General features: G+C 44.1%; 2 protein-coding genes across 2 annotated transcripts in view; one reads left to right on the forward strand and one right to left on the reverse strand.

The window, feature by feature from the left end:
- Positions 1–20,785, forward strand: part of MAP2K1 (mitogen-activated protein kinase kinase 1) — a 102,532-nt gene that overhangs the window by 58,861 nt on the left and 22,886 nt on the right. The window lies entirely within an intron of this gene.
- Positions 1,034–1,354, reverse strand: LOC109023337 (large ribosomal subunit protein eL33-like; the record flags this gene model as incomplete). The annotated part of the gene is made up of 1 exon (XM_055364041.1): positions 1,034–1,354. A coding segment is annotated over exon 1 (321 nt), but the record flags the coding sequence as incomplete, so codon positions are not given.

A 20,785-nucleotide genomic window follows, 5' to 3' on the forward strand; every position in this document is an offset into this window, starting at 1 on the left:
TAAAAAAAGAAAGAAACTGATTTATTTTAATAAAGGTACACATACACTTAACCATGTGACCATACCATCTTAGGCATTTGTCCAAGATAAAATATAACATGCATCCACACAAATGTTTAAAGAAGCTGTATTTCTTGGAGAAACAACTGAAATGTCCTTCAACAGGCAAAGAGAGAAACAAATTGTAGTATATCTGTACAACAGAATACTCTTCAACAATAAAAATGAAAAGACTACTGATAACACCTAACTTTGAATTTCAGGAACATTTATGCTGAGTGAAAGAAGGCAGACACAAAACAGCCCAAGCTGTTTCCATTTATGTGAAATTACAGAGAGAATAACAACAAATCCATAGTGGCAGAAAGTAGATCGGTGGTTGCCTTGAGAGGTCTAGGGAGAGATTAAAGGAGCATGAAGGAACTTTTTGGGGTGACACAAATGTTACATCTTTTTTTTTTTTCAAGAGCACACATCCACTTCTATTTATTGACTTCTCATTAGTTTAAATCCTTGAAGGGGGCTGGGCGCGGTGGCTCATGCCTGTAATCCCAGCATTTTGGGAGGTCGAGGCGGGCAGATCACCTGAGGTCAGGAGTTTGAGACCACCCTGGCCAACATGGCGAAACCTCGTCTCTGCTAAAAGTACAGAAAATTAGCCGGGCGTGGTGGCGGGTGCTTGTAATCCCAGCTAATCAGGAAGCTGAGGGAGAAGGTTGAACCCGGGCGGCGGAGGTTGCAGTGAGCCAAGATTGCGCCACTGCACTCCAGCCTGGGTGACAAGAGCAAGACTCCGTCTCAAAACAAACAAACAAAAAACATTCTGGCTAACACGATGAAACCCTATCTCTACTAAAAATATAAAAAATAGCCGGGCGTGGTGGTGAGTGCCTGTAGTCCCAGCTACTCAGGAGGCTAAGGCAGGAGAATGGTGTCAACCCAGGAGGCGGAGCTTGCAGCGAGCAGAGACTGCGCGCCACTGCACTCCAGCCTGGGCGACAGAGTGAGACTCTGTCTCAAAAAAAAAAATCCTTGAGGGGTACAGCATCACTTGGATTCTGTTTCCAATAGCCATAGTAGGAAGAGTGCTTAAGAATTTGGCACAAACTATGCCACTGGTTCTGTGGGCCCGAGTTACCTTTCTCCAGATTACTCCAGTGTTGTTTGGTTTGCCACCAGGAGTCACTGTGTTGTTCTTTGCTTTGTATACATAAGCACATCTCTTGCCCAAATAGAATTCTGTTTCATCTCGGGCATAAACACTTTCAATTTTAGGAAGAACTGCCTGCTCCCATTGGTTCCGGATACCCTGCTTATAGCCAGCAAAAATGGCTTGCACCACAGCCTTCCACATATTTCCTTTTAGAAGTCCTGTTCCCAGCAGGCCTCTATGGCTTCCAAGATGGCGGGAAGTGCAAATGTTATATCTTGACAATGGTGATGGATACATGGCTATATACATTCGTTGAAAGTCAACTGTCCACTAATGTGACTGCATTTTATAGTATGTAAATTATACCTCAGTATAGTTGCTTTTTGAGAAGATGAAGCCAGAGGACAGGAAATTGGTAAACATAGTGCTGTCGGCCATGTCCCTTCAGCCACAGCACTGCCAACACTGAGTGGTGTTGAGAGGAGAGCTGAAGCGGAGATGAGTGGACTAGGGTGGGCTGTTGGAACTGACTGGACAGCTTACAAGCCCCGTAGATTAGGTGATACATCACTGGTGAGCAAGCTGAGCACTGAGTGGAGCCACCTTTGACATGGCTGACTCCTGGATGAATTTTTTTTTTTTTGACGTCCCCGTTCTCTCTGCTAGTGTTCTTTTTGTTAGTCTAACTTCTTCCAGATACTGATCTTTCAGGTCTTCAGTTAGAGGTCACTTAATTATGACAGTATTTGCAAGTGTTGGAGGGTGGTTCTGATTCAGTAGGTCTGGGGTAGGGCACAGGGACCTGAAAATTTAGAAATAGGCAATTAGCTGGGCGTAGTGGCTCACGCATAGTAATCCCAGCACTTTGGGAGGCCGAGATGGGCGGATCACTTGAGGTCAGGAGTTTGAAACCAGACTGGCCAACATGGTGAAACCCCGTCTCCACTAAAAACACAAAAATTAGCTGCGTGTGGTGGCGTGTGCCTGTAATCCTGGCTACTCAGGAGGCTTAGGCAAGAGAATTGTTTGAACCCGGGGGGCGGAGGTTGCAGTAAGCTGAGATCATGCCATTGCACTCTAGCCTGGGCGACAGAGACTCTGTCTCAAAAAAAAAAAAAAAAGAAAAGTTTAATTGTAAAAAATATATACATAAAATTTACCATTTTCTCAAGTTTTCAGTGTATAGTTCAGAGGCATTAAGTACATTCACATTCTTGTGCAGCCATCACCACCATCCATCTCCAGAACTTTTTTCATCTTACAGACCTCAAGCTGTGTCCATGTAACAACTCTCACCGGGCGTGGTGGCTCATACCTATAATCCCAGCACTTTGGGAGGATGAGGTGGGCAGATCACTGGAGGTCAGGAGTTCGAGACCAGACTGGCCAACATGGCGAAACCCCCCATCTCTACTAAAAATACAAAAATTAGCCAGGCATGGTGGCACACGCCTGTAATCCCAGGTACTTGGGAGGCCGAGGCATGAGAATCACTTGAACCTGGGAGACGGAGGTTGCAGTGAGCTGAGATTGTGCCACTGCACTCCAGCCTGGGCAGCAGAGCAAGACTCCATCTCAAAAAAAAAAAAAAAAAAAAAAACCCACTATTTCCCCCTTTCCCCATCCACTGGAAACCACCAATCTACCTTCTGTCTCTATGAGTTTGACTACTCTAGGTACCTCATATGAGTGGAATTACACAGTATTTGTCCTTTAGGGACTGGCTTGTTTTAGTTAGAATAATGTCTTCAAGGTTCATCCATGTTGTATGATGTGCTAGACACTGTTTCTTAAGTAAGTGCTGGTACTAATGCTGTGGTCCATAGCCACATTTTGGGAAACACTGCATTGGGGGTAGAGCGAGTAGCTAGGTGGGCTGTCTAGAAAGAGGAGTAATGGCAGCTTGTCCTAGTGGGATTTGTCGGGAGAAAAGAAATAGAAAATGAAGCACAAAGAAGAATGTTGTGCAAGTGTTCCCGCTCATTCCAGGGAAAATTTCTCAAAATATTGAAAGATTTCTGTCCATGGCAGACTTGTAGTTGGAATTTGCATGACCAGCTTATAGCTTGTACATATGGTTCAGTTTTGTGCATCTATTAATTTCAACCTGGGCCACCAAACTGCATTGTTAAGAACTAGAGACTATTGGTTGGGCACAGTGGCTCACGCCTGTAATCCCAACACTTGGGGAGGCCGAGGTGGGTGAATCACAAGGTCAGGAGTTCAAGACCAGCCTGGCCAACATGGTGAAACCCCCGTCTCTACTAAAAATACAAAAAATTAGTTGGGCGTGGTGGCGGATGCCTATAATCCCAGCTACTAGGGAGGCTGAGGCAAGAGAATTGCTTGAACCTGGGAGGCAGAGGTTGCAGTGAGCTGAGATTGCGCCACTGCACTCTAGCCCAGGCAACAGTGCGAGACTCTGTCTCAAAAAAAAAAAAAAAAAAAAAAAAACAACCAAAAACATTCAGAGAGAGGACAACCATTTTGGAAAACAGGTATTAAAATTTCTTGTTAAATTATACCACCATGAACTGCATTCCTTGGCATTTACCTAAGATAAATGAAAACATTTGCTCATGCAAGGACTTGTTACACAAATACTCATAGCAGCTTTATTTATAATTGCCCAAAATTAGAAGCAACAAAAATATTATTATCAGATGAGTGGGTACATTTTGGTATATTCAAACAATGGAGTACAACTCAGGAATAAAACTATTGATACATATAACTTCGATGAATCTCAAAAACATGCTAAGTGGAAGAAGCCCTGTACGAAAGAGTACATACTGTGAGAGCCTGCTAATACGAAATTTTAGAACAGACAATCCACAGTAACATATAGCAGATCAGTGGCTGCCTGAGGGTTTAGAGGTAGGGATAGTTTAACATCAGAGTGCATAAGGGAACTTTTTTGGAGTAATAGAAGCACTAAATCTTGTTTGTGGTAATAGGTTCACAGGTGTGAACATTTTTGAAAATGCATGAAAGTATACACTTAAAATGCTAACTGTAGGCTGGGTGCGGTGGCTCACGCCTGTAATCCCAGCACTTTAGGAGGCCGAGGTGGGTGGATCACCCGAGGTCATGAGTTTGAGACCAGCCTGGCCAACATGGTGCAACCCCCGTCTACTAAAAATACAAAAATTAAGCCGGGTGTGGTGGTGGGCGCCTATAATCCCAGCTACTTGGGAGGCTGAGGCAGGAGAATGGCTTGAACCTGGGAGGCAGAGGTTGCAGTGCGCCAAGATCGTGCCATTGCACTCCAGCCTGGACAACAAGAGCAAAACTCCAAAAAAAAAAAAAAAAAAAAAAAAAGCTAAATATAGAAAGCCACCTGCTTTCTAATTGTACTGGCTGCCATCTTGTCTTCTTTCTACTGACAAGAAAGTATCAATAAGAGGTAGTGATTGGTTTGAGGGGGAAACAGTTTTTCTAGCAGTTTAGTCCTTAATCTGTGGCTTCTTAAGACCTCTGAGTTCCATGTTAGAATATTTTAATGTATTAGTTTCTAGGAAATAGGAGTAGCTGAAAGGAGAGGAGGAGTGAACATTCTTAAGCATGGAGTTATGTTCTAGGCTGCGATTGACATATGCAGTCTACCACTATGCAAGGACGAGTGAGGTCAGTGTTGTAGGAACATCTGGTGGAGTAAAGGCATCCCATCATCTGTGAAGTGGAGTCCGCCTGCCTACTCAGAGGTTGCTGTGAGGATTAAGAAATTACATATGGAAAGCAACTGGCAAAGTGTTTTGCGTATAGAAAGCTCTAACATGCTAATTGCCTTCCCCGTTTCTTTATATAATTTATAAGGAAACTAAAAACCAGAGATTAAAACCTTAGCTTTGGTTTCTATATGTGTAAAATATAGTTCTTATGTTTGTCTCTCATTAACCTGTAAGTTTCTTCAAATCTGGGAACATGTCTAATTGCTGTGTATATATCTTCAGTCCTGAAGATGATAGTAGAAAACAGTTCTTCTTTGAAGGTTTGTTACATGGATGGACGTATGATTAACTTGTGCCAGAACACACAGGAGTCAACAGTGAAACTGGGCCAAGGACCCATGTCTCTTACTCTTAACACAGTGTTTCTTTCTAGTCCTGTGTTTTTCTGTACTATGTACCTACTATGGATCATGCCCTGTGTTTTTCAATGAAGACCTCTAACTTTATTTCCATTCCAAGGAGAGGGAGGTTTCAGCACACTCCTGGAACAACCAGCTTTCTTTTCCCTTCCGCCTAGTGCTGCCCCCACCTGCTTAGGGCTTTCTTTTTTGGCTTCACCAGTTGTTGCTCTTTGGCATGAAGAGCTGCTTTGTGAGCCAGATGGGTCTCTGAACAGATGTCTTTGATGGAGAGTTTACCACTTGCACAGCCAAGAAAGGGAAGTCACTAGAAGGACTTCTGTGTGGGCTGGCCTGGCTGCTCAGCATTTCAGACTCCTGTTGTTTACAAGTCTTCTCCAGAAGCCCTGGAAGAATTAACTGTAAGGCCTGGACTATGGAATGGTACCTGTGCACCAGCAATTCCTGAGCAAGCAGCACAGTGAGTAGATGATTCCTGGAAACCTGAGTTCAGGTGAAAATGAGAGAGAGCAGTCTCCTTGTCCCTGCCTATGGGCTTCCTCATGGCCAGTTCTACCTCTGTTCTAAATATATTCTTCACTGATGAAATTTCAACTTCATTTATTCTTCTGTCCTTGAGGAAAAGTGGGGAAGAGTAAAGAGGTCTTTTCTCTGCCTCAAATTTTTATTTGTTCTTATTTGTTGATACTTATTTGCTGGAGATAGCTTAGTGGTTTTTTTCTCTTTCTTTTTGAGACAGGGTCTTGCTTTGGTGCCCAGGCTTGGAGTACAGTGGTGCAGTCATGGCTCACTATAGCCTTGGCCTCCTAGGCTAAAGCGATTCTCCTGCCTCAGCCTCCTGAAGTGCTGAGACCACGGGCATGAGCTGCTAGGCTTGGGTTGATTATTTCAATTACCATTTACTATGTAACGAGGCTCCAAAACTTAGTAGTTTAAAATAATAATTTATTACCTTACACAGTTTATTACTTTTTCTGTGGGTTGGCAGGTCCTCTTTCCCCATCCTCTGTGAGGCTAAAGCCCTGCTTTCTTCCAGTAGCAAGAGGGGGTAAACCCTACTACTCAAGTACCCTTTAAGCCTCTGCTTATGTCAAGTTTGTTCATGTCCATTTGGCTAAAGCAGGTCATGTGTTTCAAGCCAAGATTTAAAAAGTAGAGTGAAGTCTCCATCTCTTGTTGGGAGGAGCTATGAAATATGGTGGCCCGTTTTTTTCCACTGTATCACAGTGATAAAGTTGAAGGTTCAAATCGTGACTGTGCTACTTGTTGTGTAACCTTGGATGAGTCATTTAACTTCTCCAAACCTCAGGAAAATGGAGAAAACAGAACCTACCTAAAGGGTTGTATGCAGATTAATTAATACATACAAAGCACTTAGAATAGTACTTGACACGTAGTAGGCACTTAATACATTTTACCTGTTGCTTAGATAAATTGGTAGAGGTTTTTATGATTACCAGCAACAGAAACCAGCCTGACTTGGTTTAAGCTTCTAAAAATTTATTCATTAGAAGGATCTGGCTGGGAGCGGTGGCTCATACCTGTAATCCCAGCACTTTGGGAGGCTGAGGTGGGCAGATCACAAGGTCAGCAGTTTTGAGACCAGCCTGGCCAACATGGTGAAACCCCATCTCTACTAAAAATACAAAATTAGCTCGGCGTGGTGCCGTACGCCTGTAATCCCAGCTGCTCGGGAGGCTGAGGTGAAAGAATCGCTTGAACCCAGGAGGCGGAGGTTGCGATGAGCCAAGATCGTGCCACTGCACTCCAGCCTAGGTGACAGAGTGAGACTCTGTCTCGAAAAAAAAAAAACAGAAAAAAAGAAGGATCCAAGGGAAGTTCAGAGAGTCCTTTGACAAGCTGATCCTACAAACCATGGTAGGGTAGGAACCAAGGCTACTCTGGTTGGGAGGTTGGCTCAGTCAGGCAGAAAAATAGCTCCCTGGCGCACAACTCTAACAGTGCTATTGCTGCTGGGCCAACTGTCCTCTCCTAGCCTTATTTAGGGGGTAGGCATGGGCTCAGTGATCTCCCAGAGGGGTCCAGAGTCAGTGCCTCTGAAGAATCCACTCTCACCACAGTCATGCAGATATCAAGGGGACAGCATCCTCTCCTGCTCAGTGTTGGGGGCTAGTTGGTAGTCCATTGCCTAGTCCAGGTTGAAAGTGATTTCTGAGTGTGCCCTGCTCTAATAAAAAGTAACGTACAAAAATAGTTTATAACACAGGGTGCTCTGGGTGCAATGTTTTTCTCTTTCAAAGCATTCACTCTAGGTAGGATTCTTCAAATATAAGTTTTCATAGAATCTTGAAAAAGGCAAGCAAATTACATCAATTTGATTCATACATTTCTTCTTAGGAATATGTCAGTGATTTAAAGGTAGGTATTCCTGCACTTAACGAATTTTTAAATGAGAAGAAGTGCCTCGTGGTATTTTGAGGAAGACTAGCTGTTTTCAGGTACCATTTAGTTACTGTTTTTCCACCTAGGTGGTAGCCTCTTGAACATTTTTCGGTTATCTTTCTTCAACTGGGTGAGTATGTCCTGGTCCTAGTTTGGTACATTGCCTTGGTTGTACACATGGTAGCTTTCCTACATTTCTAATGTGTCTGCACCAGGTGGGAACCCAAAGGCAAGCATGTTCTCACCCTCATTCCTGAAGTGATTTGTCTCTGCCATAATGGAGCAGGACTTCTTGGGCAGAATAAGTTCAACTGACATTCCCAGTGCCGAAGCTCTGGCTAGCTCAACTGGTCCACTGTGATTTGTTCTGTTATTATACAGAACATTGTATTCTATTTTCCCTGGGTGTTCAAAGGGAGAAACAATCTGTGTGGTTTAGCCTGATGTATGTGATTTGTGAGCTGTTGATCGGGGTGGGTATAGAGCTGTCACCCCTTTGGGGAGTGTTAAGTTTCTCTAAAATCTCGGGGTGACATTCTGACAGTCATGGGTAGGTACAGGTATATGCTCCTCTGTGTCTATTCGCCCACCTCCTCAGTCTTTTCCCCCATCAAAGAGAAGTAATTCATTTTGTAAAATATTTATAGAATACCTGCCAAGTGCAAGGTATTAGGTGAATTACTCGTTAGGCATAAAATTGGCTCATAAATGAATTGTGTCCTCCAGGAGCTTAGAGTCTAATGGGAAAGGGACATATCTGTAAATGACTCTTGTATGTTGTGGAACATAGCCAATATCATTGTTTTGTGCGTGAATCACTACCCTGCCAACTTTCAGATAGAATCCGATGTGACATAGTGACATAGATTATTAGTCAGAATTCTTTGGTGTGGCAGAAACCCAACTCAAGATTACTTAATCAGAAAAGAGAATGTATGGTTTGGGTCACCAGGAGGTCGGAAGGCAGGGATGAATATGAGGTTGAAATGATGGCCTCAGGTCACCTCTCAGCTTTGCTCATTCTTGTGTGGGCTTCCTTTTCAGTCAGATTCTCTTCACTGGAGGCAGGATGGACCTTGCTAGCCCCAGACACATCTAGTCCTTAGTGCTCCCTATCCCAGAGAAAGTACTCCACCCACTCTCCCCAGCATCCAGATCAGTGTTTGAACCACTGATTGGCAAACTGCCTCTGCTTGGAGTGCTTGCCCATGGCTGGACCATTCACTGTGTCCAGGGGACTAGTGTTGCCTGGTGGGCCACCCTGGGTTATACACTCACCCCTGTGGTACAACAGATGGCGCCTCTTGATGAACACCCTAGCAGAAACAGTTGATGCTGGGGAGGAGTGTATCCCAAATGAAAAGGAGGGGCTTTGTTACCAGGAGATGGGGAGAATGAATGGGTGCTGAAAGCAAGCAAATTTTTAAAAAGTTTTCCGCTTACAAATTCTGTTAAGCATTGGGTCAGAAAGACAAAACACTAACATAGGATGAAAACAACAAGCAGTTAACACAGGTGTGAGCAAACTGGTCCATGGTCTAAATTTGGCCTGCTGCCTGTTTTTGTATGGCCTGCAAGCTAAGAATAGTTTTCAAAATTTTGTGACATGTAACAATTATACAAAATTCAATTTATTATTATTTTTATTTTTTGAGACCGAGTCTCGCTCTGTCACCCAGGCTGGAGTGCAGTGGCGTAATCTCGGCTCACTGCAACCTCTGCCTCTCAGGTTCAAGAGATTCTCGTGCCTCAGCCTCCCAAGTAGCGGGGATCACAGGCATGTGCCACTATGCATGCTAATTTTTTTGTATTTCTAGTAGAGACGGGGTTTCGCTATGTTGCCCAGCCTGATCTCAAACTCCTGGGCTCAAGTGATCCACCTGCCTTGGCTTCCCAAAGTGCTGGGATTACAGGCATGAGCCACTGTGCCCTGCCGGAAATTCAGATTATTGTGTCCATAAATAAAGTTTTATTGGATCACAGCCATGCTTGTGTAAATGTTGTCTGTGCCTGCTTTTGTGCTATAATGGTAAATTTGAGTAGTTACTTGTGAAAGAGATGACTGTGTGGCCCTCAAAGCCAAAAATATTTACTCTCTGGTCCTTTTTTATAGAAAAAGCTTCCTAACCAAAAGGGGAAGGAGAATCCCTTGACAGAAGCTTTAGAATTTAAGCACAAAACTGGGCTTTTAAGCACAAAACTATGATGGCTGTAGCCTGTAATCCCAGCACTTTGGGAGATCAAGGCGGGTGGATCACCTCAGGTCAGGGGTTCGAGACCAGCCTGGCCAATGTGGTGAAACCCCGTCTCTACTAAAAATACAAAAAATTAGCCAGGCATGGTAGCAGATGCCTGTAATCCCAGCTACTCGGGAGCCTGAGGCAGGAGAATCACTTGAACCCAGGCGGCAGAGGTTTCAGTGAGCCGAGATCGTGTCACTGCACTCCAGCCTGGGTAACAAGAGCAAGACTGTCTCAGAAAAAAAAAAAAAAAAAAGAATTTAAACACAAAACTAAACTTTTAAATGCGTCAGCTTTAAGTTCTCAAGGAAAACATGATAAGTGACGTGGGTAGGAGACAGGATTATTTTTCCTGATCCTGGAGCTCTGAAAAGAATTAGCTGCCAAAATTTATGTCGAGTCTTTTCATCCGAAGCTGAACCAAGTAGGTAGTTGTGCTGTGAGTTAAAAAGGGTTGGAGGTGGAGAGGGCGCTAGGATACTGCTCTCTTTCATTCTATTTAAAGCAATAATTTGCATTGCCACCCTGCCGTTCTTAACCTGCTCTAATTATCAAGGCCTTATTTTGACTAAGACCCTGAAAAAGCGTTGCATGATTTAGATCAATACGCAGTTCATCCAACTTAGCCGTAAATTATTTCTGCCTTGGAGTTGTTAGCTGATAAAGATCAATAAATGTTACGAACAGTTTTAAATTATAACTCAACTTGTTTTTCTTTTCCTTCTATCTAATGAAACCATGTGTAACCTAGATTTTTAAATTTTACGTATTTATGTATGACATGTATGTGTGTATGTATAAATGAACGAATGACAGGTCTCGCTCACTCTGTCGCCCAGGCTGGAATGTGGTGGTGCGATCATGGATCACTGCATCCTCAACCTCCCCAGCTCAAGCGATCCTTTCACCTCAGCCTTCTGAGTAGCTAGGACTACAAATATGTGCTATCATGCCTGACTAATTTAAAAATTTTTCTTTTCTAGAGATGCGGTCTCTCTCTGTTGCCCAGGTTGGTCTTGAACTCCTGGACTCAAGTAATCCACTTGTCTGGGTCTCCCTAAGTGTGGCACTACAGGTGTGATCCACTGTGCTTAGCTGCCAGCTTAGATTTTTGAGGGGTACATAGCCCACTGTAATTGGATACCTCTCTTCAGAGCCATAGTAGCTTATTATACCTTGGGGCCATCCTGCTTGGAGTGTGCCTCAAAAGTGTTCCTTTATTCCCTAGGTTAGAGAGTTATGTAAAAACGGGACTCTCAGGTCGGAATGAGATTTAAGGCTCCTGCAGAGCCTATATGAAAGTGTTTTTGGGCCGGGCACAGTGGCTCATGCCTGTAAGCCCAGCACTTTGGGAGGTTGAGGAGGGCGGATCATGAGGTCAGGAGATCAAGACCATGCTGGCCAACACGGTGAAACCCTGTCTCTACTAAAAATACAAAAATTAGCTGGGTGTGGTGGCACACGCCTGTAATCCCAGCTACTCGGGAGGCTGAGGCAGGAGAATCGCTTGAACCCGGGAGTCTGAGGTTGCAGTGAGCCAAAATCGCCACTGCACTCCAGCTTGGCAACAGAACGAGACTCTGTCTCAAAAAAAAAAAAAAAAAAAAAAATGTTTTTGGGCTGGGCACAGTGGCTCATGCCTATAATCCCAGCACTTTGGGAGGCCAAGATGGGTGGATCACTTGAGGTCAGGAGTTCGAAAACAGCTTGACCAACATAGTGAAACCCCGTCTCTACTAAAATACAAAAAAATTAGCCGGGCATGGTGGCAGGTACCTGTAATCCTAGTTACTCGGGAGGCTGAGGCAGGAGAATCACTTGAACCTGGGAGGTGGGGGTTGCAGTGAGCCAAGATCACACCACTGCACTCCAGTCTGGATGACAGAGCAAGACACCATCTCAAAAAAAAAAAAAAAATTTTTTTTTGTATCCTTTTCCTGGGGAGAGCTGGGAGTCTCCAAAGTATCTCACGGTGTCCCAGTGACAGCCTCCAGCAAATGGGGTCTTCAGCAGTGGTAAGGATTACAACCTCTAAATTCTTCCTCTCCATTCAGACTTGTTGGCACTGATAGCAAGATCTGAAGTGGCTTGTTTGGTTTTGTTTTGTTGTTTTATAAGCTGTTTGTAGCAGACTCACACGTAATGATTTGAGTGGTTTCTTCTGCAATTTTTGCAAGGAACTATGCTGCCTCTGCCAGGCATCGCTGAGCAGAAGTCAGAGTGGCCCCTGCCTCCACCAGCCTGAGGCTACACACAGGATTCTGTTCTGAGCATGGTTCCTATCTGTGTGTGACTAAGGACTGTTGTCTGATCCTTGAAACATAGAAGGTTGCCCATGGTATTCACAAGGTGCTCCTGGCTACATCTCTCTCCCATCACAGCCATCCCATAGCTGTGTGGCTTACACAGGAAGGGATTCCTTTTGACTGTGTCAGACTGCCCTGCCTTAAAGATGGAGGGAGACAGAGTGGCTCATTAGTAGTGGAAAATTCAGTATGCTGGTCTCTTGGTTAGAAATGTGAGTCTCGTTTTATCTAGAATTATTTCTTCTGCTAGATTCATAGTGATGGATTATACCTCCAGGTGAGTTTGTCTCTTAGCTCCTTAAGAGAGGCTTAGATCTCTTTAGGGAAGCATGGAGGAGGTGGTATTTGAGCTGAGCTTTGAAGCATAGGTAGAGGTTATATATGTGGCAGGGTCAGGGAAAGGAATTCCAGGTAGAGGGAAGCATGAATCATGGCATAGAGGCAGGAAAACACAGACATGTTTTTACAGGAAATAGCAAGTGGTTCAAGTTGTCTACAACAAAGGGTTCCTGATGGCAAGGGGTGAGAATTAAAGTAAGAAATAGTTGAAGCAGTGAGGAGGGTCTTCACTGCCATGTTCAGGAAGTGGATTTTATCATGGGCAACAGGAAGCAGTGGAATGATCCTGCACAGAGAAGTGAGATGTGCTGTGCTTTAAGGAAGAGGACTCTACTGTTACGGCTAAGGTGAGCTGGAGAGGGGAGAGGTCAATTAGGAGGCCATTGCTATGGGCCAGTGAGAGATAAGGGGGGGTCTGAGTTAGGATAGTGGCAGAGTGAAGGGACAGGATGGGGACAGATGGGAGAGAGATGGTGCAAAGGGCAGGGACTGGTGTGGGAAGATGGGTAGGGGAGTAGCAGGGAGACTTGGCCTTGGCCCTTCCTGGGGTGGTTGTGGTGGGAAGGAGCCTGAGGCCCATGGCCGTGCTCCAGGGCTGTACGTGGAGAGCTGTGTTCTCCTCCTCCTCAGATCACAAAGCCTCATTTCTAATGGAAACCTGAGGCTGGGGCTGCCCTTTCCTAAGTTACAGATTATTTCCTGAGGAGGATCCCAGCCCTAAGAGAGCTGGTTTGATTTGAAAATCTGGACACATAGGAATGAAACTCAGAGTGAATTTTATTAACCACTACCCAAAGCAAGATGGAACTTAGCTCATGATGCCCAACACCATAGAGGAACAAGAGTAGGCTGGGCGCAGTGGCTCATGTCTGTAATCCCAGCACTTTGCGAGGCTGAGGCAGGTGGATCATGGGAGGGCAGGAGTTTGAAACCATCCTGGCCAACATGGCGAAACCCCAACTGAAAATACAAAAATTAGCCGGGTGTGGTGGTGGGCACCTGTAATTCCAGCAGGCTTAGGCACGAGACTTGTTTGAACCTGGGAGATGGAGGTTGCAGTGAGTCAAGATTGCGCCACTGCACTCCAGCCTGAGTGACAGAGTGAGACTCGGTCTCTAAATAAATAAATAAATAAATAATAAAATAATAATAGAGTCTAGTGATATAGCTCAGCTTGAGGATGGGAACCAGCATAAGGCTTGATAAGACCAAACTAATTAGAAACAAACACGATGGAATTTTCTTTTTTCATTTGAAAAAACATTTCAAAGTTTATTGTTGGAGGTAAGTGCTTACCACCCTGTGAAGTGCGTGCAGGGCTGTCATTAGGTGGTGGTAACAGGCACCAAATCCCCAAGAAGCTGCTACCCACCAAGTGACCTCCGAGCCACTGTGTCCTCTCCCTTTACCTTTCTGGCTGTGCATAGAACCTTATGGAAGTTTCCTTCTAGCCTGGCTGTTGGCTTCCTGGGTGATCCTGGCAGAGTTGTTTATTATTTCTGAATCTCACCTTCTTTTAGAGGTAATCTCAATTCCTTTTCCATCTCCTGGAACTGTCCTCAGGATCAGATGAAACTCTGACCAAGTGTTGTGTAATAGCATTAAAGTTATGGCATTTAAAAGCACATTGCGTGTACAATGCTGGGCTCCAAAGAGGCAGAAGAGATAGTTCCTATCCTCTTAGAGCTGTGAGTCCTAGTTGGAAAAGCAAGACTGTACTTTACAAGTCAGATGAAAGGTTTATGGGTGAATTAACACATGAGGTCTGGGATTTGCCTTAAGACATTCCACTCCCTCCCACCCTGCAAAGAAAAAGCTGGGGGTTATAATGAAATAAGATTGGGGCGGGGCACAGTGACTCACACCTGTAATCCCAGCACTTTAGGAGCTGAGGTGGGTGGATCACCTGAGGTCAGGAGTTGAGAGTAGCCTGGCCAACATGGTGAAACCCCATCTCTACTAAAAATACAAAAATTAGCTGGGCATAGTGGCACATGCCTGTAGTCCTAGCTACTCGGGAGGCTGAGACAGAATTGCTTGAACCGGGGAGGCGGAGGTTGCAGTGAGCCGAGATCGCACCAGTGCACTCCACCCTGGGCGACAGAGCAAGACTCTGTCTCAAAAAAAAAAAAAAAGATTGGTAAAAAAATGGATTATTGTTGAAGCTGGGTGATGGGTACATGGTTACTGTCTCTACTTTTGTGAATATTTAGATTTTTCTGAAAAAAAAATTGGCTAAAAGAAAGTAGCATATGTACTGACATAACAAGTGACATACATGATAAAAAACCTCAAGGGTTCCAAGGAGAGGGACTCTTGTGGGTGGACAGCTGTCAGGGGAGGCTTCACAGAGGAGCTGGGAGCTGGGCTTTGTTTCAGTGAGGATTCTTGGTTACCCATAACAGAAACCAACTTGAGCCAGTGTAAACACAACAGGGGACTTCCTTATAGGGATCCAGGGGGCCCTTAGGGAACGTGAGGACCAGATGTAGTCAGTGCTCGGGAAGGGATGGGACAAGACAGGGACCAGAAAGCCACTGGAATTCTAGGCGGCCTTCCTGCTTATTCTGCGTGCTCTGCACTTGTTTCTTTGCTTCTCTGTCCAGAGGGCAGGAGGAAGACACCACCTCTCAGCAACCAGTGTGTATCAAGTCCATCCCAGACAGAGCCCAGATTCAACCTGACCCTCTTAGCACAATTCCCAAGTCTCTGAGTAATCCACCAATACTTATATAGTGTACATTGTGGGTGGGGCTCCTTCGGGTGAGTGAAGGGAGGTAATTAGGGGGATACATCTGAATTAGGCAGCCCTCCTTTCTCCCTTCTTCATTTGTCTGAATCAGACTGGAAGGACAGTAGGATATACGTGAAGAGAGAAGATATCTCGATTGACCAGTAAGTGCTTCAGAGTCAAACACGAAGGGAACATATATTGAACAGTATAGATCCTCCTGGCACTGAGGGGGTGTGAACCCCAAATATCTGAGACTGCTCTCAGTTAATTTAGAAAGTTTATTTTGCCTAGGTTGAGGATGCATGCCCATGACACAGCCTCAGGAGGTCCTGACAACATGTGCCCACGGTGGTCAGGGCAGGGGTTTTTTAATTAATTTTTTAAACGGAGTCTCACTCTTGTTGCCCAAGCTGGAGTGCAATGGTGCGATCTCGGCTCACTTCAACCTCCACCCGCTGGGTTCAAGCGATTCTCCTGCGTCAGCCTCCCGTGTAGCCGGGATTACAGGCGCCTGCCACTACGCCCGGCTAATTTTTTGTATTTTTAGTAGAAATGGGGTTTCATCATGTTAGCCAGGCTGGCTTCAAACTCCTGACCTCTGGTGATCCACCTGCCTTGGCCTCCCAAAGTGCTGGGATTACAGGCGTGAGCCACCACGCCTGGCCAGAGGTTGGTTTTATACATTTTAGGGAGTCGTGAGACATCAATTAATATACTAAGATGTACACTGGTTCTGTCTGGAAAGGCAGGCCAGCTCAAAGCAGGGAGGAGGCTTTCAGGTCACAGGTAGGTGAGAGACAAATGGTTGTTTTCTTTTGAGTTTCTGATCAGCCTCTCCAGAGGAGGCAATCAGATACGCATTTATCTCAGTGACTTTGAATAGAATGAGAGGCAGGTTTGCCCTAAACAGTTCTCAGCTTGACTTTTCCCTTTAGCTTAGTGATTTTTGGGGGCCCCAAGATTTATTTTCTTTCACATTTCCCCCCTTTTCTTTTTAAAAACTTTTGAGAAAGCATTTTAGAGGAAAATGAATCTTTCGTCTCAGGTTTCATCGGATCTCTCACGGCTAGGATAGTTTATTCCTAGACAGGTAGGTAGGTCCCAAGTTACTAGGAAAGCTCATTTTTAGCAGGTTGTGGTCTCATGTCCTATGATGAGAAAATAGGGGGAGAAAGGGAGAAAAACTACAATAAACAAAAGAATAATTCTGGAAAAGTGATATAGGCCACATTATTCTGAAGTCCATACATCAGTAGGCAGGTATGAAGGTGGCTTATGTATGCTGTTATTTTCTTTTGAAGTTGTCTAGCTTCAGTTCACAGGGCTTTAAGAAAGCACAGCTTAGTTTTCAGTAATTTCAAATTAGGAAAGATGGGAAAAAGGAAAAGAAAAGAAATTGAAAACATTGTTTTTTTTGTTTTTGTTTTGAGACGGAGTTTTGCTCTTGTTGCCCAGGCTAGAGTGCAGTGGCGCGATCTTGGCTCACTGCAACCTCTGCCTTCCGGGTTCAAGCAATTCTCCTGCCTCAGCCATCCTGAGTAGCTGGGATTACAGGCATGCGCCACCATGCCCGGCTAATTTTGTATTTTTAGTAGAGACAGGGTTTCTCCATGTTGGTCACGCTGTGGTCTCGAACTCCCAACCTCAGGTGATCCACCTGCCTCGGCCTCCCAAAGTGCTGGGATTATAGGTGTGAGCCACCGTGCCTGGCCGAAAACATTGTTTTAGAGACCTGTAGCCAGGAAAAATTAGAATTAAGTCCAAACTGTAAAAAATGATAAAAATTGAAAAACTAGGTAAGACTAGAATCTAACAGGTGTACTATAGCCAGGCGCGGCGGCTCACACCTGTAATCCCAGCACTTTGGGAGGTAGAGGCGGGTAGATTACCTGAGGTCAGGAGTTCAAGACCAGCCTGGCCAACATGGTGAAACCCCATCTCTACCAAAAATACAAAAAAATTAGCCGGGCATGGTGGCGCATGCCTGTAATCCCAGCTACTTGGGAGGCTGGGGTAGGAGAATCCTTGAAACTGGGAGGCGGAGGTTGCAGTGAACTGAGATTGTGCCACTGTAGCAGGACAAGTCGCAGACAAAACCCCTCAGACACCGAGTTAAAGAAGGAATGGCTTTATTCGGCTGGGAGCTTCAGCAAGACTCACGTCTCCAACAACCAAGCTCCCCAAGTGAGCAATTCCTGTCCCTTTTAAGGGCTCACAACTCTAAGGGGGTCCGCGTGAGAGGGTTGTGATCGATTGAGCAAGTGGGGTACACGACTGGGGGCTGCATGCACTGGTAATCAGGTCGAAACAGAACAGGACAGGGATTTTCACAGTGCTTTTCTATACAGTGTCTGTAATCTATAGATAACATAACCTATTAGGTCAGGGGTCAGTCTTTAACTACCAGGTCCAGGGTGTGGCACCAGACTGTCTGCTTGTGGATTTCATTTCCGCCTTTTAGTTTTTACTTCTTCTTTCTTTGGAGGCAGAAATTGGGCATAAGACAATATGAGGTGGTCTCTTTCCTCACCACCACACTCCAGCCTGGGCAACAAGAGCGAAACTCCATCTCAAAAACAACAACAACAACAAAAAAATGGGTGTACTATAGTTTTTGAAACGTATTTTTTCTCTCTCCACTTTCCTGTTTTTACTAAAGACAAATCATGGTAGGACCAATTTGCTTTATTATACTTGGTCAGATTATTTCTATAAAGTACAGTAAGAATAATTATTTTTCACATAGGCTTTTAAAATTGGCCTTGATGGAACTTTGCTCTGTAGAAGGAATCTCAGATAAGACTTTTTTAAAGCTGAGCCCAGCCATGGATTTGTACCATCAAATACATACAAGTTGGGTGAATTCCTCTCCTCTTAATGTCCCAAGATAGCTTGGGGCTCCTGGGCCTATCAGAAAGTGACATTCTTTACTTACAACAGGCCAAGATCCCTGTACAGGGACGGTGTAGACAAGGTATGAGGCTAGTTTTCCCAAGGGGCTTTTATTGGCTTTATAAATCAAGTTGGATTCCTTAAAGGAAAGCACACCATTCTAGTCAAAGCCTTGGTAAAACAACCAGTTTCTCCAATTGTGTCCTGTTACAAATGAAAACAGATTTTTATTGCACATATGCAGATAACTATATTGCCATAAGTTAAGAATACTCCCACATAGTTTCCAAATTCTGGAGTAATCAGGTAGAGAGAAACAAATATGCTTCAGTTTTTCTCATAGGCGTATGTATACTTTATTGTTAAAACCTGGCTGGGCGTGGTGGCTCACGACTGTAATCACAGCACTTTCGGAGGCTGAGGCGGGTGGATCACTTGAGGTCAGGAGTTCAAGACCAGCCTGGCCAACATGGTGAAACCCCATCTCTACTAAAAATACAAAAAATTAGCTGGGCGTGGTGGTGTGTGCCTGTAGTCCCAGCTACTCAGGAGTCTGAGACCCAAGAATCACTTGAACCCTGGAGGTGGAGGTTGCAATGACTGAGATCATGCCACTGCACTCCAGCCTGGGCAACAGAGCGAGACTGCATCTCAAAAAAACAAACAAATTGTTAAAACCTGTCAATAGCTCAAAAGAAAAGTTTCCTTGACTCTGAAAAACAACACAAAGAATCAGCAGCGTTTAAGCAAAAAAATAAAAAAGATTACTTCAGTCTCCTGTAAGTTCAGTTCATGCAGTTAATTCCTGTTCTGCTTGATATTCATGAACATTTCAGCTCTCCATGAGTCATGAAAGTTTTTCCTCTGTTTTGATGTCACAGTCTTTAAAGTTATCAGAAGCCTGTATTCAGGAGCACCTGTTAGAGTTTTATAGTTGATTATAAAACCACCTTTTAAAGAGAAACTGCAGGGCTGGGCATGGTGGATCACCTGAGGTCAGGAGTTTGAGACCAGCCTGGCCAACGTTGTGAAAGCCTGTCTCTACAAAAATACAAGAAATTAGTCTGGGTGGTGATGAGCACCTGTAATCCCAGTTACTCGGGAGGCTGAGGTAGGAGAATCACTTGAACCCAGGAGGCAGAGGCTGCAGTGAGCCAAGATTGTGTCATTGCATTCCAGCCTGGTCAACAAGAGTGAAACTCCGTCTCAAAAAGAAAAAAAAGAGAAACCATCATTGCAAAATTATAACTGAGACAGTGAAAAAGATCTGACCGAACTGACTCCATGTTGCTTCTAATCTCCAAGCTGTCCTTGTTCATTCCTCGGCATAGACAGAACTAACTTTGGGAGGAACTTAGTTTATAGTTGAGCTTTGAAACAAAGACAATAACAGCCTTTTCCCCAAACCCCCTTCCTGCCTGGGGACTAGGCTGCCTAAAGCCACATGATTAGAAGTTATGGTTATTTTACTAAATAATTCAAGACTTAGCTATTTTCACTAAACCAATGTCAGTCTCTTATTCAGTATTTACAGAAGCAAAGATCTTTTTTTTTTTAAACAAAGTCTGGCTCTGTCACCCAGGCTAGAGTGCAGTGACATGATCTCAGCTCACTGCAACCTGCGCCTCCTAGGTTCCAGTAATTCTCCTGCCTCAGCTTTCTCAGTAACTGGGATTACAGGTGCCTGCCACCACGCCCAACTAATTTTTGTATTTTTAGTAGAGATGGGGTTTTACCATGTTGGTCAGGCTGGTCTTGAACTTCTGACCTCAAGTGATCTGCCTGCCTTGGCCTCCCAAAGTGCTGTGATTACAGGTATGCGCCACCGCGCCTGGTGGCTCACAAGCAAAGATCATCCTGTTTTGGGCTGGGTTTATAGTTTTGTAATCCCTATGCCAAATTTTGACACCTTATAATATTTGGCAGGGATACATATGAAATTTCTTGATCAAAAAATGCAAACAAAAATGTACCCTGGCTATTCTTAAGGCATTTCTAATAGTACTTTACCAACAATTTTAAAGGTAGCTTATCTATCAAAGATTTTACTTAAGCCACGTAAACTTGAGAAAACATTTGACTAGTCTTTCATTTTCTGATAAAGTATTTGATTTGTGCTTTTATTTTTCCTTAAGCCAATTAACTAGAGCTGTTTTATATTTTTTAGTAGTAAATCATTGTGTACACAACACATAAATACATGGACATATTAGACATACTAATAGAAGTACATCTTAAAGATAAGACAGACCTCCTTTTTTTTTACCCCCTTCTAAGACTTGCAAACTCTTGATAACCTGTTTCATTATGCTTGGCAGTTGTCAGCTAAATAGCTCCTAAATCTGCGTATTGAAGGACACAACTCTTTGGTGAAAAATCAGATAGCAAAATTTACATCATAAAGTACAGAGAGGAAAAGTCTGGTGGTGCTAGAGGAAGATTAAAGGTGGATGCCCAATCAAACATACAATTATAGAAATCTAGCATAGGATTGTATAAGGAGACCAATTTATTTAGATAGGTACTACCTATCTTAACTGGATCTCTGAGCTCTGAGTAGAGCCCACACTGAATCCTGGGTCTCCAAAAAGGAGGCTAGACCACATGATGCTTTTAAAAAAAAAATTT

Source organism: Gorilla gorilla, chromosome 16 (genome assembly GCF_029281585.2).
Source record: "Gorilla gorilla gorilla isolate KB3781 chromosome 16, NHGRI_mGorGor1-v2.1_pri, whole genome shotgun sequence".
NCBI lineage: Eukaryota > Metazoa > Chordata > Mammalia > Primates > Hominidae > Gorilla > Gorilla gorilla.